Below are 25,534 nucleotides of genomic sequence, written 5' to 3'. Positions count from 1 at the left end.
CTTGGTCTAGTCCTTCTTTCCTTCCATATACAACCACTACGTTTGACTTTTTCATCTTAATCACTGATTTCCTTCTCTTTATAGTGTCACTACCCATGAAGTATTTGATTTTATATAAATGTAATTGTGCTGTATATACTTTTGTGTTTTGTTTCTCTCTCAAGATTATCTTAAGAGTCATCTATGCCCTAGGGAATGGTGTAGTTCACTCATTTTTGTTGCCGCGTGGTATTCCACTGTATAAACATATAACAATTTATTCATTCATTCTGCTGCTGCTGGATAATATCATTCTCATACATGTCTCCTCAGGCATAAATATGAGTTTTGGCAGGGTGCAGACCTAGAAATGGAATTGCGGGGTCACTGGGTACGCCTATCTTCAACTTCACTACATAAAACCAAATTATTCTCTGCCTATTGTGCTAATACCACCCTATCTTAATTATTGTAACTTTATATCTCAAAAAGTCTCACAAGAAAAACAAGTTTTCCTGAGCTATTTCTTTTAAAAATAACTTTTATATTTCAGTAATACAAGGGGTGCCTGGGTGGCTCAGTTGGTTGGGCGTTTGACTTCGGCTCAGGTCATGATCTCACAGCTTGTCAGTTTGAGCCTCGCGTTGGGCTCTGTGCTGACAGCTCGGAGCCTGGAGCCTGCTTTGGATTCTGTGTCTCCCTCTTTCTCTCTGCCCTTCCCTTGCTTGTGCTCTCTCTCTCTCAAAAATAAATAAACTAAAAAAATTTTTTTAAAAAACTTCATTAATATAAAATAGCACATGTTCAATACAGACCATCTGGAAAATATAGACAAGTAAAATATAGGTCAGATATAACCACTACTAACATTTTGGTGTATATTTTCCTGGTTTTTAAAAAATGAGTTAGGTATTATATGTAAATTCACATGCAACATTAACAAAAAAATTTACCATATTATACTGTCTGCCAGAAGCTATAGGGTGCATTGGTTAATTAAGGATGTGGGCTCAGAAGCCAGCTGGGTTCAAATGAAGAGCTCATTTCCTAGTCCTACCACTTACCAGCACTGTGACCTCAGGGGAGTTTATTTTATGTCTCTGGGCCTCAGTGTCCTCAACCTCAAAATGACCTATGAAATATATAGCACCCAGAACAGGGTCTTCAGTAGGTACTTGATTATTTTACTGAAGTTTTTTATAAACTATTTTTGCTACTTATACATCATGAATATTTTCTGCATAATCAAATATTCTTCTATGGCTGCATAGTATTTCATGCCATAATTTTATATGCTATGTTTTAGTCAGTTGCCTATTGTTGGACATTAAGGTTTTAACCCTAAAATGGATATCCCTTTGGCAAAAGTCAGGGTTAAATTCTTAAGGCCATCTTACATCTTACAATATTCTTCTTTTCGGTCCATGGTACAGCAGCAAACTAAACCTTCGATAAAAACAGTTTTCTGGGCATGAGGGAACAATGTGATACGGTTATTAAGCTTTCTGACGGTTTGGGCTAATCCAAGGTAAAATACTAGACTATGCGGAATAAATGGACTAAATATATATCATTTCTCTAACCAAGAAGTAAATTTAAACTTATGCTTTCTAACAAATACCTGGGGTACAGATTTCATGTGGCTATAGCTTCAACTGTAGCCCAGCTTGGGAGTGGAGTGGGGAAGTAAGCAGGATTGACATCTTCTTACTGAAATGGGGACCCTAATGAATCCATGTGATTGGAGGGAAACCCACTTCACACAGAGGCAGAGCAAGCAAATCCCAAAGTTTTCTACCAGAGAGCAATGGTTCTGACGATTTTTAATGACTTTTCATTAAGATGCACAGCATGTTCTCCCTCATTAAGTCCTATCACTACATAATCTCTGTACAAACTGTATAAAATATATCAGAATCTAGGGGGGTCTGGGCAGAAGGGGACCCTTTAGATAAGTCCCCAGGGGATTTCTTTCTTTTTTTTTTTTTTTTTTTTTAATTTTTTTTTTTCAACGTTTATTTATTTTTGGGACAGAGAGAGACAGAGCATGAACGGGGGAAGGGCAGAGAGAGAGGGAGACACAGAATCGGAAACAGGCTCCAGGCTCTGAGCCATCAGCCCAGAGCCTGACGCGGGGCTCGAACTCACGGACCGCGAGATCGTGACCTGGCGGAAGTCGGACGCTTAACCGACTGCGCCACCCAGGCGCCCCCCCCAGGGGATTTCAATAGGCCCTCCAGTCTTCCCCCTATGGTGGCACATAATGTTATATGCATGGTCACAGTAATTTCAGCCTCTGATTCAGCCATAAAACAAATATCAGCATCTTCCCACAGAATGTGTAACTTAAAAATATAATATTCTGATGAACCATCTGTTATAAAGTAGGAGTTAAATGTACTTTTGAATAATTGTCAATTTGTTTTATATCTGTTAGCAATAAATCGCTTAGGTATATAGTAAACATAACCTTGTTTTAGAAAATGTTTCTCTAAAGTCATTTTCTTCCTGGGGGAAGTCAAAAAATTAAGAGTCAAACTGGGTAAAAGAAGGCATGACATAATGCATCCTATAATCTGTAGATCCATGGAGCTGCATTGCTGGCCCAACTGTTCCTATTGGAACTGAATAAAGGCGACTTGACTGTAACACAAGGAGAGCCAGCATTAAATAACACTCCAGGAGGTCTCGTTTCAACCTTGAAGTGATTGCACAATTTATCCTCATATGTCAAAACAAGGAGGAAGCAGTAACTCCTTCCTGAGAGTTGACAATAGAAATTTTCTGATGAAAGAGATCACGAGTGCCTAAGATCCTACCCCAATGTTCATCTGATTAGATATGCAATTGAATTTTTAATACCTTGGCATTTAACAGCATGAAGAGTACATGGTCAGGGGTTGCCTGGGCTCGCCACTGTAAAATCTCGGCCAGAAATTGGTGCTGAAGTTGTAAAACAGAAACAAAAATCAGGGTCAGTAATTCTGTGAAAGTTGGATAATGCAGCTTCCATCTACCACCTGTCCTTCATTTGTTTATAAAAATCAACACATCTGAACACTTACCTTCCTCACTAAGTCATTCTCTTCAATTTGCCCAAGATCCCTTCCTGCAGCTTGTGCTATGCGTTTTCCAGCAACCAGATTCCCAACCATCACAGAAGCAGGGCCTACACCTGTAAGAAAAGGCAAATATCAACTCTCTGGAGATGGTAATTCAAACTACATCTTCCCGAAGTATTTCCAGACTGATCCAAACTACTTCAAATATTCACTCAACAATATAGACTGAGCATTCTTCTAGGCACTGGGAACACAGCAGCACACAAGACAAACAGCTTGTATTCTAGTGGGGAAAGGCAACCAATAAATACATACACAGATAAATAACGTCAGGTAGTAGGAAGTATTAGAAAAAAACAGAAGAGAAGAGACTGGGATTTGCAAGGTTGGAGGGGAGCAGGTGGGCTCCTGTATCTTGGGTATAAGGGAGTTTACTCTCAGGTGACAGTAGGTTCCACTGGTTCCTACTGACAAATAATTTCATCAGCTCCAATCACAGTATGACCCTATAAGTGGGTTCTTCAGGAATCTCAGAAGTGCTTTATTAAGAGTGAGTAATGACATCCAGATTGTGGGACATTCTATAAGACAACTGGCCTGGATTCTTCAAAAACTATGTGTTTAAGAGAAAATAAGGCTAGGAACTTCTAAGTTAAAGGGCAGCCTAATGCAATGCATGACCTTGACTGGATACTCAATTTTTAAAAATCTGCTATAATACACAAGTGAAGAATTCTGGATACAGACTGTATTATTAGATGATAGCACTATATTAAGGTTAAATATTTTAATAGGATAATGGCATTGTGGTTGATCAGGAAAACTTTAGGAGAAGTTTTTTTTTTTTTTGCTTTGGAGATGACATTACTGAACTTTTTAGGGGTGTAGTGTCGTGATGTCTGCAATTTATTTTCAAGGAGTTCAGTAAAGCAATGTTTACAACTGTTGACACTAAGGGGGAGTTTATAGGTGTCACCGTGGTATTCTTTCAACTTGTCCATAGGTTTGACACTTCCAAATAAAAAGGCAGAACTCTTCCTCTCTTCAAGAAAAAAGTGCTAGGATGCTGTATGCCTTTTTTGATGGTCACTTGAAGACTGTATCGTATTAAACTAGGCAGATGGCTAAAAGATAATAAAACTTATTGCCAGCTAAGTTTTGAGTAATGCTAATGCTACATATGAATTCATATTAAATATCTTTTATTACCCAGATCTGTTGATCCTAAATGTACTGGAACAGCTGGAACAAAATCACTAAACTTATACACTTTAAATAAATACTTGGGGAAGTTTGGATAAAGGATGTTAGGGAATTTTCTGTACTGTTTGACAACTTTAAGTGGGAAATTATTTCAAAAAGAAAAGTTAAAAGATTTTTTCAAATCAAATTAAAAAACTCAAGAAGCATAAAGTACTCCAACACTCTGCTGAAAAATTTTTGTCTACAAAGTATCTACCGCAATTTTCAGTAGAACTCCTTCCTACGAAGAAGTGTAACTAGTTACAGATAGATCATATTGGAGATAGCCTTTTATATAGACAAGGACTCACAGTGTATCTGACTGTGTTAGCTACCCAAACCTGAAATTAGACTATAAAAGTTATAAAGGTGTACCTTTAAAAAAATTTTTTTTAATGTTTATTTATTTTTCAGAGAGAGAGAGAGAGAGAGAGAGAGAGCGCGCGTGCAAGCTGGGGAGGGGCCAAGAGGGAGACACAGAATCTGAAGCAGGCTCCAGGCTCTGAGCTGTCAGCAGAGTTGGACGTGGGGCTCAAACTCATGAACTGTAGATCATTACCTGAGCTGAAGTCGGACCTTAACCGACTGAGCCATCCAGGCACCCCAAGGTGTGCCTTTTTAAAAGTGAATTTTTCAGGGTAATTTAAAACAAAAAAATAATTCAGCAGCAATTTCTTGAGGTCCTTCTTGTGCATTTCTTAAGTCTAAGGATCACAGAGAGTGAAAAATAACCAACAGCAATAATATCTAGAAGGCTAATTGCTGACACCTTGCTATACCTGTAAATACACCTTCTGATTTTTTCCACAAAATTATGTATATTTCCTGTGGCAAAGCTGTTAGTCATCAATCCCAACATCTATTCTCCTCTTCTTCCTTAGTAACAGACCCCCCAGCTTTAAGCTGGATAAGTAAATGCCTGGAATTAAGACTACATTCTTTTGTGGGAGACAAAATATATGAGGAAATAATATGTACAATTTCTAGAAAATATGTTTAAATTTTCCTTGCCTTTGTTCCCCCCACTTAGCTGGAATGCAAGAATGATGGCGGGAGGTCAGGAGGCCTAACCGGGCCCTGAGGTGATATGCTGGGATGGCTGTGGCAGACTGTTTTATTTTCTTATAATCCTTCCTTTCCTTCCTGTTGTTGCTGTGATTACATAAGAGGAGCACACCTCTCTGCTCCACTGACTCTGGACATGGTCTGACTTGTTTTGGACAATGACATGTTAGGAGACATGACACAAACAGAAGCTTTAAATATGCTTGTATGGTTTGGCTTGCCTTCTTGCTTTTGCCATCTGCCTTGAGAAAAATATGGCCCAGTAGCTACTGGGCCCATGATGAGGAGACACAAGGAACAGTTCTGTTCCATCCAAACCTAATGCTTTCATCGCACAGGCAGATACCATGCCTCTGGGGGCTTAGGAATAAATTTTTTATGTAGGTTTTATCATTTAATAAAGTTGATTGAAATCTGGCTAGCAAAAGCAATGTTTTAAGCACCTACTGTGCCTCTAGGTGGCAACTTTTAAACATCTACTATGACATAAAGTTTTTGTTAAAAGAATCCTATATTAAATGCTCTTTAAAATGGAATTTGACAGGGCACCTGGGTGGCTCAGTTGGTTAAATGTCTGACTTCAACTCAGGTCATGATTTCGTAGTTTGTGAGTTCGAGCACCAGGCTGGGCTGTGTGTTGACAGCTCAGAGCCTGGAGCCTGTTTTGGATTCTGTCTCTGTCTCTCTCTGCCCGTCCCCTGCTCATGCTCAGTCTTACTCTCTCTCTCAAAAATAAAACACTAAACAAATTAAAAAAAACAACAACAGGATTTGACAATTAAGAGTGACAATTAAGAGTACACTTATTGTTACGAACACTGAGTAATGTATAGAACTGATGAATCATCATATTGTACACTTCAAACTAATATAACACTGTATGTTAATTGTATTTCAATTAAAAAAAGATATTTAACACATTAAAAACTACTTAAAAAAATGGGCTTTTACTCCTATGACAAATGAACGTAGGACTTCAGTAAACCAGGATGTGAGGAGCTGTGTGTTCTATGCATCTGCCAGACGCTTGGGAAGGCAACATAGAAGCACTTCTTATACATTTCTTGATGAATTACGTTCAGAAACTTATTTCCACAAGCAGAAACTGGTAAATACCCATATATCCTTTAGCTCCATACCTACTGTTACTAAGATAAGGCTAGCTGATGAGCTGACAATCATATCTAGATAAACAACTAGGACATCATCTTCAGCCACCGGACGACTGAAGTAACCATCGTAGAGCAGAGTGTGTTAACATTTTAATAATGGTAGAATCACGTCTAGAATAAAAATGTTCTAGAAAGTGGCTTACTTTATATTTTATTATTGTACATCATGTTTACCTTTCAGCAAAAGCTGTCTTACAGAAATATGATTAACTGCCACACTTACCCTTCCCTTCCTAAACTTCCCACTACCTTCTCTCTCCCCAACACATCTGGAGCTCAACAAGATGATGTACACTCTGTTTGTCTATGTGTGCATGCACGTGCAAGTGGGTGAGTGGGTGGTGGTGGCGGGTTCTGTAAAGGCCAGATTTTTTGGCTCTTGATTGTTTTCAGGCATTCAGGAAACTAGGATCCTTTTATTAACTTCTCCATTAAAATAAAATAGCATTAAAACCTAATGATTTCATGTTGGGTGAACAGATATTTCAACATGACTGACCACCAATCAATTACTCCTTCCTTTAGCCTCCTACTCAGCCCTTTAACCTCAGAAAGTAGGCAAAAAGGTGAAATGGATTATTTTCCATATGGCAATTCACACATACTTACTTGCATCTTGAATTCACAGGAATATGGCAAATGCAAAATGCATTATTTATCTTGTGCTTACAATCCACAAAATTTCAAAATTAAGTTATCTTGCTCCCTACAGGTATTATAGGCCTAAATCAGACCCCTAAAGCTTAAAAGGAATACGGGATGACTCTAGGTAAGTGATTCCCAACAGAAAGGCAGTATAACAGTGATTCAGCGTGTGGATTTTAGAATCACAACTGGTGTGAATCTCAGCTCTGCCATTAACTAGCTACATGTCTTTGAGCACAATTCTTACCTTTTCTGAACTTTATTTTCCACAGCTCGGGGCTAACACTTCAGGATCACGTATGTCCAATGCTTAATCTGTATTTGGCTTTTGCTGAACACTCAATAAATACTAGCTATTCTTATTATTATCAGAACCTTCTCTTATAGAACTTGTTTTATTCCAGTCCCACCAGTGGGATTTTGATCATCTTGACCCCATCTTTATACACCCAGGGGACATGGAGGCACGCTACTGAGAATTACTCAGAAGAGGAAGCCAGGAATAAAGTCAGAGAAGGCTATTCTGCAGGTTCTCAATCCTCCCTGCTTTTGGTCATCTAATGCTATTCTTGTGTTACTAGTCTTTGTAAAGTCCAAATCTAGAGAAAGAATCACGCTGAAAAAAGTCAGCTTCTTGAAGTTCTAATTTTAATATGATGTTTTCAAAGCTAGCATATTACCTGGTTGCTTTTGCCGGGGTTTTGGCAAATTGGTCACACATGTATGTGGGCACATGAGGATATTGCAAGGATGTAGAGATCCCTCCAGAAAGAGCTGTTTCGTCTGAGATATATGGATCCCTCCCAGTGGAGTTTTTGGCAATGTATTGGCAGGCACCAGAGCGAGACAATAAACACCCACTTGATGAATGCTATCGATTGCCTAGAAAGATACAAAGAAAAATATTCAGTGAGATTAATTTTACTACATTTGACATCCTCCTAAAATAATCCATTATTCTACTCTAGGATTTTTCCTTTTCTATCCATTCTGGGTCTAGAATCCATTCTAGGTCTAGAATCTGCTAGATTATTAAGATCTCATACACCTGAAGTTACCTAATTCTTTCAGCAATGGCAGCGATCAACAGAAGAGGGGTAAGGTACGATCTAAATGGACAGAAGTGGATACTGATTTGTAAGCCTCAGTATGTTCTCTCTTGGATAATGTCCAACACCTAGAAATTTGTGTTGGTTATGTTATGTTATGTTATGTTATGTTATGTTATGTTATGTTATGTTATGTTATTTAAGAGTTTATTTTTAAGTACTCTCTGCACTTAACATGGGGCTTGAACTCACAACACTGAGATCAAGAGTTGTGCACCCTTCTAAGCCAGCCGGGCACCCGATTTGATTCTTTTAATATACAACATAGCTCAGTTCAATAGAGGCAGAGTATTTTTTTTTAATTTTTTAAAAATGTTTTTATTTATTTTTGAGAGAAACAGAGACAGAGTATGAGCAGGGGAGGGGGCAGAAAGAGAGGGAGACACAGAATCTGAAACAGGCTCCAGGCTCTGAGCTGTCAGCACAGAGCCCGACGCGGGGCTCGAACTCATGGACTGTGAGATCATGACCTGAGCTGAAGTCGGATGCTTGCTTAACCGACTGAGCCACCCAGGTGCCCCAGAGGCAGAGTATTTTTATTATGGACATGAAAAGCACTGGAAGTGGGCCCCTGCTTAAATGGTTCACAAAGTTACCCACAATCCCATCTGCAAAACAATGGGGTGAGGCTACTACACACTGAACCCCAGAGGCCACTGGCCTCCTCAGTGCACTTCCGCTCCCAGCCATGCACCTGTGCCCTCGCTGAGCATCAGCTGGCTTGCTTCTACACCTTTTACGTTTGTGCTTGTTCCTGTGTTCACATAATTTAACTATTATATCAATTGATAAAACTGAGCATAAAAGGACAGAGAGAATTACGCTTTGGAAAGACTCAATGAAGGTAAGCTCCTAAAAAACTACTGTTGATAGACACAAGTTAATTCTAAAAGATTATGTATTCTAGCCCCTTTGCACATACTTGCATTCTAGTCTAACAAATGAAAACAGAAACCAAAACCATGCAATGTGATGTGGTTTATGGAAGAAGGTTGACTGGAATGCAAACTGGTGTATGCATATTCATGCTACTCTCTATCAAATGAAGGAGGATATGTATGTTTTGGGTTAAAATTTAATACTTGAAGAATTTCTCATTTTTATAATTCTCTGCTTCAACCACCTTTTAAAACGCACTGGGCGTGGAGCCTGCTTAAGATTCTCCCTCTCCCTCTGCCCCTCCCCCTCGCGTGTGCATGTTTGTACACGCTCTTCCTCTCAAAAAAATAATAATGAAACTGACCAACTATTAATACCGGTTCCAAACATACCAGCCAAGAGAACTCTACTGTATCACTCATAAGTCTTTCTGAAAATGAGATACAGCCTCAGAAGAATGGACCAACAGTCATAAAAGACAGACAAGGCCTTTTATTAAAACAACTTAATAGGGCAAAGGAATAAACATGAATATCATATTCCTCAGAGTATCCTACTAATCAACAGAGACAACTGGGAAATAGAAAGTCTGGCAGGGTTCCTACGTCTCTGGGTTTAAGAATATACAGAGAGTTAGCAAATGTTATTACATATAGCCTAGATTCCCCACTGAAAATACACCATCTGGCAAGTTATCTATTGACTACTTTCTTTAAAAGGTGCTGAGTTAAGTATTTCGTTCATATTATATATAGATCTGGAGTTAACCTCTGGGCTCTCTCATCTACCAGAACATACGGCGTCCTTACCTTTCTTGTATAGCTCCAAATGCTCTAGGCTGAGAAGCTATGGAGACTAGGGAAATAATGCCCTTTTATTCCATGACCAAATGAGACCCTGAATGACTTTTATAAGAATTTGGATTAGTAACTTAGCATGTAATTTTGCAATAATTCCTGCATATAATTCCTATACTTGCTTACCAGGGAAAACTAAGAAATACCTTGGGCAATTTCCTATCATAGGGAAAAAACATCTAATTCATCACAACATTCTACCATTATGCCTCACAATTTATTCTGAATGAAATAAACATTTTATTTGAAAACATGAATGATATGAAAAACACTCTCTATGCAAGTCTGATTCTTAGCCATCTTTCAGAGATCAGCCCACCCCCACTCTTCAGTCTTTTCTGTCCATCCCATCCTCAGATTTTCTTTCTTGTCTTGTCACTACAAACAGCCTAAGCTCTGCCAGCTGATAATTCAGAACCACAGACCTCGAGAATAAAAAGAAATCTTAAAAGTTATCTAGTCCTATCACTCATCTCAGGCTTGCATTATTTCTACAACATGACTACTAACTGGCAGTGAATACATCTAAACACCCCAAGTAGACAAGTTTATAGATGTTGGGAACACTTAAAATAACATAGAATTTTCTTTGTGAAGGACAGTCCATGTTTTCTTTGGATCATACATTTATCCAACAAATATTTGCTGGGCCTATACTATGCTGGTGTGCTAGCATGACTATCAGGAGAGGAGGTTCCAGCCTTCACGGGCCTTTGACCATGGCTGATGCAGCAAACAATAACTGTGGAATGAAAGGGAATGTTACTGAAAATAGTGGGTCTCTCTAAACTCCTTATTGGAGATTATGCTTACAATTATTTTTGATGTTAATAATCACTATCGTTATTTACTGAATGCACACAGTATACTTCAAATAATCTCATTTAATCCTTCCCACAGCTCCGTAAGATCGTTTTAGCCCCACTTTATGGGTGGAGAAATAAACTCAGTGAGGTTAAGTAACTTGCCTAAAGGTGCATATCTGGTACGGAGAGGTGCTGGGATTCAAAGGCTGTAATTTCAAACTGAGGACTAGGCTCTTTTCATCATTCTACGCCTCCTACCCACTCTCCCCCCGCCGCCCCCAACTACTAGTGACATATCCCTTACAAGGAGCCCAGATCTTCTCCTTCTCCAGTTCTCTAACTCCACAGGCAAGCTCCTTCAGAGCAAAAATGACATCTTACGTTTGCTGGGATCCCTGCACACTAGGCACCAGGTTACACACACGTTGTTGACAAGTGGATTGATTTCTGTCAAAGATGTACTGCACACGCGGTCAGTTTAAACTTTCACGGGCAGTGAACACTCAGGAACAAAAAAAGTGAGAGAATTTGCTGAGGCAGGTCAATTCAATTGTTCTTGGCAACCTGAGCAGGACAATCCTATGTAGTCCGGAGGGAGAAATGGTACCGATTATATTACTTTGCTAACAGTACCCAGAATATCTGAGCAGTTACTGGCAAGAAGAAATACGATGGCATGACTGGCCCAACAAAGAGGAGGCTTCATCAGTGGCTGCCACCACCTCTGACAACAAAGCCAACCTGCTCCGACAAATAACCCCAGGCGCGCTCACCTGCAGCACACGGCTCATCCACTGGAAACTGTCTTCCTCTGAGGCGTCGGGTCTTTGTTCCGCAACCACCACGATGCGCTCATCATAAAATACAGACACAGAAAACACAGCAATTCTAAGAGAGACAGATCAAACACATCAGGACTCCCTTCACAACCAGTCCTATTTGCTTTGCTCAGTTGGAGTTACAGAGAGGAGTTGTCCCCACCACACTACCCAGAAACGAGTGGTTTCGAAAAGAAAATGCCACAGTCATTACCATCAAAATGAGGACTCAAAAAACATGTACTAGTAAGCACCACCGGCACGAACGTTGGGATGCAGTGGTAAGCAAGACAAAGTCCCTGTCTTCATGGAGCTTGCACGTCAGAGACAGAACAAATAAATATAAAAATAATGTCATGTTGTATTACACCAGGAAGAAAGGCAAGGCAGGGCGAGGGGCAGAGCGGTATGCGGGGCGGCTGCGCTCCTGAAGGCGGGGTGGTTGGGGAGCGCCTCCCTGAGGAGCGGACACTGGAGCAGAGACCTGAGTGAAGTGAGGACGCGAGCCATGCGAAGATCTGGAGGAAGAGGTTTCCGGGCAGAAGGAACGGAAAGCGAAAAGGTTCTGAGGTAGGAACGAGCTTGGCAGGTTTGAGGAACAGCAAGAAGGCCAGTGTGCCTGGAGCAGAGTGGTAAGCAGAGAGTGGTGGGGAGAGGTCAGAGCCAGGCCAGGGCAGGCAGGGGGACCTGGCAGGCTGAGGGGAGGGGGATGTTCTGAGTGAGGTCTCCGCTCGAACGTCCCCTTACTAGCGAGGCATTCCCAGACCACCCTAGAGAAACCGGCGAGCGCACTCCCACCCCCAGGGTGTTCTTTCTAGGTGGCCCTTATCACCATCTCACATGTTCTCTCTGTCCCTGACTTTGTAGTTACTCTCGGTTTCCTTCAGTGAGAACGTGAGCTTCACAAGGGCAGAAACCTGGCCTGTTTTGTTCACTGCCACATGCCACACTCTGAGCATGCATGATAGTGGCACACGGTTGGCACCCAATAAATATCTGTTGAAAGGATGCACGAAAGAACGGGAAGTCACCGGAGAGCTGAATGTGCCAGCACGCGGGACCATCTCCCTTCCTTCCTTCCTTCCTTCCACACATATTCATTGAATACCTACCGTGTGCCAGGCGCTGTACTGAGTGCCGGGGATATAACGGTGACCAAAGACAGAAGGTCGAGTGCCCCACGGAGTTTACATCTCAGAGGAAGCCACGTTATTATAAACACTACACGTTTTAGGAACTGGTTCTCTACTGGTTTCATTAGTTTTTCCTACTTCTTAAAAAAACTAAAGGGATACCAGGAATGCTTTAAGGATACATATCCATGATTGTAAATAAACTACTGGATAGACATCAACTACTCAAGTATGTACCAAATATCTTTTCTTGTATTAATAAGCAAAGAAAAGAGGGTTTGTAGTTGACTTTATCCATGGAATTTGAAATTAGCACTTAGGTACTATGTCAATCTCTATGTTAAAATGTTATAACAATTTAGAGATGAGTTATAAGAGAAACAGTTCTCAGATGTACAATTCCTACAAAGTAGCATCTATCTTAGATGATAGTCTGCATGGCACTACTTCTATATTGATGGAATGTAAGAAGTTCAACGTTTTAGAATTCTCCTCAGTATTCAACAAATAGTAATAATTAAAAACTGAAATACAGGATATGGTTATATCTTATTCCTCTTAATTTCAGCCAAACCCAGCCATGTTGAGATAAATATTTAAAGCCCAATTCCTGCTATGCTTAACCAAAAAAAAAAAACCCAATCACTTACTCTACAGAATACAACTCAAATTACCCTGTAAAGATACATTTAGATTCCACTGCAAGTGCTAACATCTGAATTTTGTACTACTCACCTTCCTCTATAAACAGTCTTTATTGATTCAACAGCCAATCCAGTAGCAACAATGTCATCAGCATTATGTCTTCGACCACTAACCATCAGTAACCCATCCATTTTTCCAACCACGAACACCAAACTGCCCTGAAAGGTAATAAAAATTTACCTTGATTTCTATTATTTAAATAGCAAAACAGGTATTTTACTTTCTGCTTTGAAATATAGTTCATCAAAAATGTAAGAAAACAACACTGTATTTTATGGATTCTAAGGAAGTGTTTCATATCTCAGAGATCAGAGGAGGAATCTATAGCATTTTACAAAAATTATAGTATATAAGAAAAGAATTTGTTTATATTTATTCTTAGGGAGGAATTTTATAAAAAAGCAACTAGGATTGGGGCGCCTGGGTGGCTCAGTCGGTTAAGCGTCCGACTTCGGCTCAGGTCATGATCTCACGGTCCGTGAGTTTGAGCCCCGTGTCGGGTTCTGTGCTGACAGCTCAGAGCCTGGAGCCTGCTTCGGATTCTGTGTCTCCCTCTCTCTGACCCTCCCCCGTTCATGCTCTCTCTCCCTCTCAAAAATAAATAAACATTAAAAAAAAAAAAAAAGAAAGAAAGCAACTAGGATTCCACACAAGCATATTTTATTTTCTCAGCCATGATTATGTCATATTAATTCATTTGTACCTATTCACGAGATGGATGCAAAGAAAAAAATTGTTAACTTATTTAATACCGGAATTAGGAAGAGATGAAAACAGCTGAATGTGAGAACACCTGTTCGAGATTTATAAGGGTAATGCTGTTTCCATCTGGCAAGATTAGAAACAGGCTAATAAAGAAAGGTCTGAGAAACACTATAGGAGTCTCTCCAAGAAGATAACATAGCTGCAGGAAATGTTGCTGTCAACGCCCTAAAGACATCACTGTACAAATAATACTTCTCAAAAATTCTCCTAGACCCATTTGCAATAAATTGACTTTTCCATTCATTACACAAGTCCTAAATTTCCTGGACAATTTATACATATTCAATTATCTAGTAGTCATCTCTACGTGAATGTCACTTAGTGATTTATTGAGCACAATGTAGTGCCATATGCTGATCGGGTTATGTAAGTAAGATAGAACTTCTAGACTCAAGAGACCACAGGCTAATCTGAGAAGACAGGAAAGAATCAGCCATTTCCAACACAGTCTGAAAAGTGCTATGGTGGACGTAAGTAAAGAGAATGAGACAGACACTGCTCTGTCCATTTCTCCATTTCTTTCACTGCAGTAGAATTTTTAGCTGGGCATGGGTGACCAAAATAAAGATTGCATTTCAGCGTCCCCTTGCAGTTAAGTGTGGCCACGGGACTAGTTGAGACCAGTTCAGATAAAAGGTGTTGCACCTGTCAGAATGGCTAACATTAACAACTCAGGCAACAACAGATGTTGGCGAGGATGCGGACAAAGAGGATGTCTTTTGCATTGTTGGTGGGAAGGCAAGCCGGTGCAGCCATTCTGGATAACAGTATGGAGGTTTCTCAAAAAATTAAAAAGAGAACTACCCTATGACCCAGCAATTGCACTAGTAGGCATTTATCCAAGGGGTACAGGTGTGCTGTTTCGAAGGAACACATGCACCCCCTTGTTTATAGCAGCACTATCAACAATAGCCAAAGTATGGAAAGAGCCCAAATGTCCATCGATGGATGAATGGATAAAGGAAATGTGGTATATATATACAATGGAGTATTACTTGGCAATCAAAAAGAATGAAATCTTGCCATTTGCAACTACGTGGATGGAACTAGAGGGTATTATGCTAAGTGAAATTAGAGAAAGACACATATCATACGACTTCACTCATATGAGGACTTTAAGATAGGACTAAAACAGATGAACACAAAGGAAGGGAAAGAAAAATAATATAAAAACAGGGAGGGGGACAAAACATAAGAGACTCATAAATATGAAGAACAAACTAAGGGTTACTGGAGGGGTTGTGGAAGGGGGGATGGGCTAAATGGGTAAGGGGCACTAAGGAATCTACTCCTGAAATCATTGTTGCACTGTATGCTAACTAATTTGGATGTAAAAAAAAAAAAGAAAAAAAAAAAAAGATATGACGTGTTGCTCAGTAGCTTCAGGAAATCTTCCTTAAAAGATGGTGGGATACACTCTTTCCCCTGTCCTGTTTTCTGGAATGCAGACGGGATCCTGTAGCTCCATCTTGGACTTTAGTCGTGGAGAGGTAAGCTTTAAAAGGAGCTAGGTTTTAGAGAATTTTTTGGTGCTGACAGGATTAGTTAAGACAGTAGGTACAGACTTCTCTTTCTAGGATAGCAATCGTCTTAGTGGCATGCCCTCACACCCCCTGCCCCCATAAATGGTGGGGAAGAAGTAAAATTAGGTCTTTTCTTATGTAACTTGAGCTGGTAAGAGGAGATGAAAGAGTAGGGAGGTAAAAGAGAGGTAGATGGAGACATATGGGTTTAACTATGACCACAAATGTCTGTTACTTACAAAATACAACCCAAACTTCCCACAACATCACGCAAAACCCTTCATAATCTGGCTCTCTGCCTTCTCTGTGGGCTCATAAAACTGTTAACTCTCTGAGAACAGACTTTGTATCTTAATGGTCTCCGTGAACCCAGTGCCTGTGAATACCATTTGCTGGAAAACAAACTGTTAATATTTGAAAAATTTATTATTATACATGGTATAGTGCTGATAATTTGTATGAAAATGCTTTGCACACTATTATGACTTCCCTTTGCAATTTAAAAAAATTTTTAAAAATATTTATTTATTTTTAAGAGAGAGAGCGTGCTGGGGAGGGGCAAAGGGAGAGGGAGACAGAGGATCTGAAGTGGGCTCTGCACTGAGAGAGGAGAGCCCAATATGGGGCTCAAGTTCATGAACCGTGAGATCATGACCTGAGCCAAAGTCAGATGCTTAACCAAATGAGCCTCTCAGGTGTCATTCCCTTTGCTATTGAAGGTAACTTTTTTTTAGCGCTCTTCTAACTCAGTGAAACATACAAATCAAATCAAAGAAATGTAGCAAGACTAAATGAAAAGAATTTTTGAAAATAAAAAATATCTCAGCTTAAAGGAGTCAAGTGAATGTGGGTAATGAAAGCAATAAACATTAGGTGAGTTTATGACATTCTTACAGAAACCACTCTGTAACACTCTTTAACACTTCTGAACTAATCTGAATTTGTTCTGTTCTGTGACGAAAACCTTGTAAAGTCTAAATATCTGGATCAGATACACCAAAACAAAGCATCACTTACCGGCCCTACAAACCCCAGTAATCCTGACCGGATGAAGGGGACGTCCCCAACAGGAGAGCCTGCAGAATTGACTGGAATTACCTAAAAGATAGAAAGCAGTGAAAATCTTAGCTTTTTCTTAAAATATGTATTTGATTTTTATTTTATAAAAAAATTGTTTTGAATGTTTATTTTTTGAGAGAGAGAGAGACAGAGAATGAGTGGGGGAGGGATAGAGAGAGGGAGACACAGAGTCCGAAACAGACTCCAGGCTCTGAGCTGTCAGCACAGAGCCCCACACGGGGCTGAAACCCATGATCCACAAGTCATGACCTGAGCCAAAGTTGGATGTGTAACCAAATAAGCCACCCAGGCGCCCTGTATTTAATTTTTAAAATGTCTTAGAAAAATTATAATAGTAATATACACTTATTGAAAAATTAAAATTATATAAATAATGACTTCAGTATCCCCACCCCTTTAAGAAAGAAACATTTACAATCTGCTGTATATCTCTCAGACTTTTTTTACATGCATGTATTAATGTAGTAAGAATTTATTTAAAAAAAAAAAAGAATCCTATTACATATACTGTTTCACAGCCTGCTTTTTCACATACTATATATTTTTCACATAACATATGTATTTGGGATATCTCTGCAAGTTGGTGACAGTTGTTCTAGCTCCCTTTGTTCAACAGTCCTGCAACATATCATCGCATGGGGGACAAGACGGAACAGCCCTTGGAGTCCGATGAAAGTTCAACTTCTGGCTCTGCCACTGACTAGTAAGTTCCTGGACTTCTCGAAGCCTCAGTGTCTTTGGCCATAAAACAGAGCTCCCGATGCCTCTCACAGGCTTAGGGTAAAGATTCAGGGAACGTAAACAGATTTGCAGGCATAAGCACAGTGTTTGGCTCAGAATCGGTACTCAGGAAACTACAAGAATTAGTACTATTAGAATGTAAGCCGTCTTTCCGGTGAGGAAGGCCATCTAATTTTACTGTTATAAATGTGCTTTACTGAATATTGCTGTACAGATCTCGGTGTATTTGTACAATAGGCATGAGCTCTTTGAAGTTTTTCTCACCAGCAGCTTATTTTTAAAGATACGCTTTGCTTCGTTTTGTAGTCATTACTAGGTCTTCTGCCCCAGTGAAAGGTTAACCGCACTGGAAAACTCTCTCAAGATTTAAATAGAAAATCCAGTAAGAAAACACTAGAAACTTCAATTTGCAAAACAAAACAAAAAAAAACCAAAAACAAACCCAAACAAAAGGCAATTGTTTTCTCCTTTTTTGGTGAGGATTTTTATTCTACTTCCCTATCGTTAAATTTATACTGCAGATTTCAGAATCCCTTCATCACTATGGACCTGGCAGTTTGATATTAAAATCTGAGAATTTTGGCTAGGCAGTTGCTCTTATCGGAAAGGCAATGTAATAAAATACTATCGGTGTCTTCAAACACTGCTTGAGGATCTTGTTTATAGTAAGGAAAATGGAATGACGAAAAATTCAGATATTGGAAACATATGTAGTCCAAGCATTTAAAAAGAAGAAGAGTAGGGTGAAATTTTTTTTTCTTTTAGGGTGACATTTAAATTAGTGAAATGTATAGACAGCGCAAGTAATCAGTCACTTGTGAGAGCAAAGTTACTGGCGGTAAACGCGTGCTTTAAGAGTTTATCAATGCCCACTCTTATTGAGGTGAGTGGATCGCAACTTCTGAAGGAAGGCCAAGAATGTAATAGTGTTACTGATGATGCAAGGATGGTCACAACAGACAGACATTTAATAATTTACACCATTCGAGGCCGTGTAAACAGATGATGGACAGCCCAGGAGCTCTTCACCTTTTCCAGTTACCACACTATTCATATAGGTAATACTCTCCTGTCAGGTCTATTACAACATAATTAGGTAATGGTATGTGCCAATAATGGTATGGTAGATAGATATGCCCTGCCATACTGAGACTGAGAGTCAAGTATTGAAAAAGGAAGCTCAAAGAACTGAAAATTGGCAGTTGGTCATAATATCATGGCCCATAAGATGGACTTTTCTGTTCCCTAAAAGCTACCCTGTGGCAGGTTAATCCCAATTAGGAAATATAGATAATTCCTTATGCCTGTTCTGATTTCCAGCCTCACTAGGCAAACTTTCATTACTGTTAGTCTTTACACTCAGAACTGTCCGCAGGAAAACAATGTGCTGGTTTCACTAGAACATGAGTTATTTGAGGAGCTCCGTTTGTTTTCCTGAGGTTCCAAGCATCTAGAATACTGCTGGGACACACAGAAGGTGCTCAGTAAACATGTGTTGAATGAAAGACTGAATAATGGGAGCAACCTGCCCCTGTGACAGGACAGTTTTTCATCAGTAACTTGGTGTTCTGGTTGGCATCAGTCCTCATAGGCTCAGCTAACTTCAGTCTACTCTGGAGAGATGGGTCTGCTGTCACTGTACTCTTAAAATTAAATTTTGGGGCTTATGAAATTCAAAGTATGGCATATTCACCAGAGTGAACTTTTATGAGGCCTTTTACTCTTCATTTATGTAACAGATAAACAGTAATTCTTGTGCACCAGGGGTGTTCTAAGCACTTTACAAACATTAACTCGTTGGGGTGCCTGGGTGGCTCAGTTGGTTAAGCATCCGACTTCAGCTCGGGTCATGATCTCGCGGTTTCCGAGTTCGAGCCCCGTGTTGGGCTCTGTGCTGACAGTTTGGAGCCTGGAGCCTGCTTCCGATTCTGTGTCTCCCCTTTCTCTGCCCCTCCCATGCTCATGCTCTCTCTCTGTGTCTCAATAATAAATGAATGTTAAAAACAAATAAACAAACAAACATTTACTCATTTAGTCCTCACAACAATGCTATGAGGTATGTACTATGGTTCCTCACATTTTAAAGATAAGAAAATTAAGGCACAGAGAGGTTAAGCAACTCCTCCAAGGTCAGCGAGTAAGTGGCGGACTTAGGATTTGAACTGAGGCAGCCTAGCTCCAGAATACACTTTCTCAGCTGCTATATTGTGCTGTTTCCCATCGGCCAGGTTATTTGACCTAGTGACACCCTGACCTCACTAGATAAGTTCCCCCCCAAATTTAATATCATGTACCTCAAATGTATTTTTTGTCACACCAGCAAGCCCAAAGTACATCATGCCTCCTGTTCTAGAGCTGACACAGATTTCTCCAATTTCATCTGTTTTGCAGAGTTGGGGAGGTCCGTCGGGTCTCACAATGCACATCATCCCTAGGGTGCAGAAAATACAGTTAAGAGACAGAGATTCTGGAAAACCTTTGTAAAATAACAGCCTCATCCTTCTGAGCCCAGGAAAGTTTTGCATTTACTGAACGGAATTAAGTAAGAATGCCAAACAAGCATGTCAAAAATAGACCTGATACTACATAGGTATATCTGAATTCCCATCTTTTAGTCCCGATGATAAACAAGTTATTTTTAAAATTCAGCAAATAAAACTACAACAGATGCAGACCACCGCTTTCCAAGACAGTAACATGTTAAAAATGACTACAGTGTCCAAAGAAACAGGTGAAATTAATTTACCCTTGGGCAAATCAAACTCAAACACTCACAGGAGCACTGAGCTCTAACTTTCTGCCAGTCCCAATGTCTTGGCAATTACGGTGAAAACCAGACAACTTTAGTGCAACTCAGTACTTAAGCTTTCCATATGAACAACTGTAATGGAATCATTCATAATGAAATCATACAATACTGCTGGAAAGGAAGTATAATTAGAATCGCTGAACTGTTGTTAGAGAGGCTTTGAGAAGTTAAGAGGCTAAGAACTAAATTTTTTATTCCTGGTTGTGGATCTCATTTTTATCAGGTTCTACTATCTCTAATGACAAATCTTTTTGAAAAACCAAATGGTGCTCCTAAGAACTCACCACCAGGCATTACATGGCCCACATCCTGGACCGTCAGTGCTGAATTTTTATCTTCAGTATTGACCCGTATTACTCCATAGCTCAATCCATTCATTGAGAGAATAGCTCTTCCTGGCAAAGGGGCCCCTGGAACTCCAGGCCTGAAAACAAAATAAACTTGTCAAATCTGGCAAATTAAATGATATCAACGTAAAAGTATGTACATATAAAAGCAAATTTCCTCTGACTACAACACACGCACACAAAATACTCATTTTCTCCGCCAAAAACATGTTAAATTAATCAAATTCACATGTATAAAGCATGGTCCACATTCATTCAGGTGGAAAAAATAAATTTCAATCTATTATTAAGAATATATTGGCTTGTGTGTACTTTCCACACTTAAGCTGTAACCAAGGACAACCTATTTTGTGGGTTTTTTTTTTTTTTTTTTTAGATAACTTATATATTTTGAGAGAGAGAGAGAGACAGAAAAAGAGAGAGGGAAGAAGGGAGAAGCAGATAGAATGGTAGAGACAGAATCCCAAGCAGACACCATGCTGTCAGTACAGAGCCCGACGTAGGGCTTGAACTCATGAGCCGTGAGATCATGATCTGAGCCGAGATCAAGAGTCACATGCTTAACTGAACTGACTGAACCACCCAGGCGCCACAAGGACAGCCTATTTCTCGTCTAAGATGCTAACTAAGGAGTCTGAAGAGCAAAACAATGCAGAAAAAGAACTCGTTCACAACTATGAGAGAAGAATTAAAGTATATTTTCAGTTTACCAGTTACCCTTATGGCAAGAGTGGGAAAAATAAATGAGATGCTTCCAACTGCTTTACAAAGTCATTTTCACTTTTAGGCTGATGAAGCAGAAAATTAGTTAGCACCTCTTGTCATCGCCCAGTAAATAGCACACATCTGATTAGAGTTGTAACATACATCAAGAACACTGACATTCTGCACAATACCTGCGGATTGCGACAGTCATGGCTTCAGCAGAAGTAGCACATGGACAGATGGCCTCAGGTTTCAGTCCATGGCTTTGGAATAGACTCAGGAAGGCATCACAGGATGACACAGACCCTAAGGAGTTGGAACAAATCAACGTGAAAGCTAAAATTGTGATTTTCATTACTGTAGAAAATTGGTAAAGAGTGGAGAGCCAACACATTTGCTTTTCATGAGAACTCTCACTGTACCTCCTTAATTCCATACAGATATTTTATTGTGCCTGTGAGATGGTGGATACATTTCAAGGACAAATAAATGCTCAGTCAGCCCATAAAAGGTCACTGACACTATTTAAAGTCACAAATTGGAATAGGGCTGCTCCTACCAAACTGTGCAATCAATAGCAGAGATGTACTGCAGCCATTCTCTTCTATGCGATAATCTCAGATTTGTTTCTAAGGTCAACCCCATATCTGTGTTTATACCATTGTGACTACTGACAGAAATGCACTTACAGCAAAGAGCACAGTTTCTTTTTTTTTTTCTTTTTTTAATTTGAGAAAGACAGAGATAGAGAGAGAGAGAGAGAGAGAGAGAGAGAGAGAGAGAGAGAATGAATAGGGGAAAGGGGCGGAGGGGGAGAGAGAATCATCTTAAGCAGGCTCCATGCTCGGTGCAGAGCCTGATGCAGGGCTCAATCCCATAACCTCGGGATCATGCCCTGAGCTGAAATTAAGAGTCAGATGCTTAACTGACTGAGCCACTCAGGCACCCTGAGAGCATAGTTCTAACACTTTACCTGATTCTACTGTGTGGAGGCTCAGGTGTTTGTGCTTGGAGGGAAAAGCAGGTAACATGGTAAGATTTCCAAAAGCTTTCCCCAAGTCCTTTGATTTGTTCATAGGGGGAATTTATATAAAGTCCAGACACTTGGGTTACATCAAGTCAACTTCTTATCACTCCTTATAGTCACATGATAGAAAAAGGATATAAATGAGTGAACAATAAGGGGTGTTTCTGAAAGCTTATAAAATGTGGTATATCTATTCAATGGAGTATTATATGGTAACGAAAAGGAATGAAGTATGAACACATGCTACATTGAGGAATCCTGAAAACATACTAAGTGAAAGAAGCCAATCACAAAAGGCCACATACAGTATATGCAATGTCCAGGGTAGGTAAGTTTGTAGACAAAGAAAGTAGATGAACAGTTGCCTAGGGCTAGGGAACAGAGAGGGAGAAATAAGGAGTGACTATCAATGGTTATGTTTTTTTTTGTTTTGTTTTGTCTTGTTTTGTTTTAATGGGGGGAGGTAATGATGTTCTAAACTTAGTTCATGGTGACAGTTGTATAACTGTGCATATCCTGAAACCACTGAACAGCACACTTATTTCTTTATACATTTCTTCATTTACTAAATGTTTTTTTGACAGAGTGAGAGCGAGCAAGTGAGAGCACGAGTGGGGGAGGGGCAGAGAGGGAGACAGAGGATCCCAAGCAGGCTCTGTGCTTACAGCACAGAGCCCGATATGGGGCTGGAACTCACAAACTGTGAGATCGTGACCTGAGCCGAAGTTGGATGCTTAAAAGATCGCGCCACCCAGGAGCCTCTGAACCACACACTTTAAATGGACGAGTTTTATGGTATGTGAATTACATTTCAATACAGATGTAAAAAAATGCTTACGGAAAGGGGGAAAAACCTCAACCTACCAAAGGAAAGGCTATTCCCACACACACACTCTAGAAATACTCACAGGGATTAGCTCCATCAGTTACAATTAACATCCGGAGGGAACTCAAGCTGACATCTCTTTGGTCCCGATGTGCCATCATAGCCCAATGCAAGTCTCGACATTTTACTAAAGCTACTTTGGCTATAAATTCAAAACGGATAAAGTTAACACACACATACATGCTAAAATTGGTGTGCATTTAATACACTATAATAAAAACATTTTTACTTATTTTAGGGATCATGATTTTCACTTAGAGAAAATAAAAAAGGCTTCAAAGAAATTGTGCCAGGTGCTCTGAAGCAGTAGCAACTGACACGGACGCACAATTGTTTTGCTTACTGTGACCTGCAGGCAGGCCACATAGCTCGGCCAAGGAAACTCTGAACACTGAAACACCCAATGAATCTAATTCAGGGTTCAGATTCAAGCAAATTCACCTTGGCTCATAAGAAAGGACATCAAGTGAGATGAAACAGACAACATACCTAATTTAATAGTGATTGAACTCTAAAACCCGTCAAGCCACCAAGGCACAGAATTATGTCTCCAGAAGAGCAATTTGAAAATCCCTGAAATCTCAGTTCAAACAGTCACATAATTAAAGCTCAGATGTTGTGTGCAACTACCTTTGTGGGCATGTACTCTCTGGACCCAAGAGAGCGGGCAAGTCTTCATAACAGAGTAGGGTACACTAATTGTATGCATCTTGTTCATTACATTCTGAAAAAGCAAAGAAAGACAAAAAGTAATCAATACCCAACACATACTCAGCATTTTAAAACTGAACTATCATTAATGGTTTTAGGCACAGAAGTAACATATGCTCTTTGAAAAAAATCTGAAATATTAACTCTAAGGCTGAAGTCTTATTTGCTATCTACCCTTAAACCTGGTTCGTTCCTCTCCTCCTCAGAGATTACCGGTTATGAAACTGGCATGTATCCTCCGGGCCCTTTTGCTGTATAACTCATATATATTTGTCCCCAAAGGAAGATAAAAGTATTTTTAACATTAAAAGGCATCATATCATACATAGATTGGCAGCCTGCTTTTTTTTCACTTAAAATGTTTTCGAGCTAAATCTGTGCACACGAGTATAAGAGATCTACATAAACTTCTTGAGCTGCTGCATACTATTCCACGGTATGACTATAGCACAATTTATTTAGGCATTTCTCTATCATTGACAACGTTTTGCTATTACAAACAGTGTTTCTCAAGGAACATATTTATACTCACTTCCCTGCACACGTGTGCAAGTGTCTGTCTACAGTAGATACAGAAAGTAGTACTGCTGGGTCATAGGATATGTGCTTTTAAAATTCACCAGATACTGCCAAACTGCCCTCCAACCCGCTAAGCACTTTCATCATGCACATGCTCACTACATCCCACAAAGAGCTGGCTATTACAAAGCAAGAAATCAGCGTTTCCCTGATTCTTACAGGAGGATCTGCTCAGACTTCTTAAGTGTTTGGGTAGATAAAGCTGAGTGAGCTGAGCAAGTCATGGAATTTGGTGTCTCTCCTGCCCCCCAAACCGAATATACACAGGACCCCGGTTCCCAAAGAGATCCAGCCCACAGAGTAATTAAGTCTTGGTATTTAGATTGGCCATTCTGATCATCACCTAAGTGGCCCCCCAAAATACAAGACACCACTGTAAACCTCTTTTACCTCCTTCCCCCACGTTTCTAGCTATGGTGACAAATTTTTGGATTTTCAAGGACAAAACGGTGTTAATACTAGTTCTTCTACACATCCCCATCTTGCTCTTTGTATCACAGGTAGAAAATTCTCTCTAACCCCTCAAAAGGGTGTTTTAACCAATCAAAAGGGCTTCAGAAAGGAGCTAGAAATTATGTACACTGAAGGAACAGGCTCTTACTACTTTGAAGTGTGTCCTGGGTCAAAAGGGATCCTCCTCCTCCTCCCCTAGGCTTCATTTGCTACTCTTTCTCAGATTCCTGCAATACGCAAGGAAGTTGGAAGAGACAATCTCTTGAAGGTCCTCTTCAACTTTTGGACCCTTTGTCTCTCTTCCTTCCAAATCAGCACGCTATATACAGTAGTTTTTCCCATTGAAATATCCCCTCTTTACCTCCACCCACAAGATATCTCCATATGGCTAAATCTTGCCCATTTTTCAAAGTCCAACTCAATTGTCGCTCTTCTA

At 39.9% G+C, this 25,534-nt stretch overlaps 1 protein-coding gene across 7 annotated transcripts in view; it reads right to left on the bottom strand.

Moving 5' to 3' along the window:
* DIP2B (disco interacting protein 2 homolog B) overlaps nt 1–25,534 on the bottom strand; it is a 225,686-nt gene that overhangs the window by 23,515 nt on the left and 176,637 nt on the right. For all 7 annotated transcript variants that reach the window (XM_043563894.1, XM_043563893.1, XM_043563896.1 and 4 more), the window contains 11 exons: nt 23,986–24,079; nt 23,378–23,497; nt 21,634–21,748; nt 20,675–20,814; nt 19,876–20,012; nt 16,778–16,858; nt 13,503–13,630; nt 11,590–11,704; nt 7,846–8,047; nt 3,045–3,154; nt 2,842–2,922 (listed from right to left, as the gene is read on the bottom strand). In XM_043563894.1, the coding sequence (XP_043419829.1) occupies nt 2,842–2,922; nt 3,045–3,154; nt 7,846–8,047; nt 11,590–11,704; nt 13,503–13,630; nt 16,778–16,858; nt 19,876–20,012; nt 20,675–20,814; nt 21,634–21,748; nt 23,378–23,497; nt 23,986–24,079 (1,323 nt within the window). The remainder of the gene's footprint in view (nt 1–2,841; nt 2,923–3,044; nt 3,155–7,845; nt 8,048–11,589; nt 11,705–13,502; nt 13,631–16,777; nt 16,859–19,875; nt 20,013–20,674; nt 20,815–21,633; nt 21,749–23,377; nt 23,498–23,985; nt 24,080–25,534) is intronic.

Source organism: Prionailurus bengalensis, chromosome B4, assembly GCF_016509475.1.
Source record: "Prionailurus bengalensis isolate Pbe53 chromosome B4, Fcat_Pben_1.1_paternal_pri, whole genome shotgun sequence".
In the NCBI taxonomy this organism is placed as follows: Eukaryota; Metazoa; Chordata; class Mammalia; order Carnivora; family Felidae; genus Prionailurus; species Prionailurus bengalensis.
This window is presented reverse-complemented; position numbering and strand designations above follow the sequence as displayed.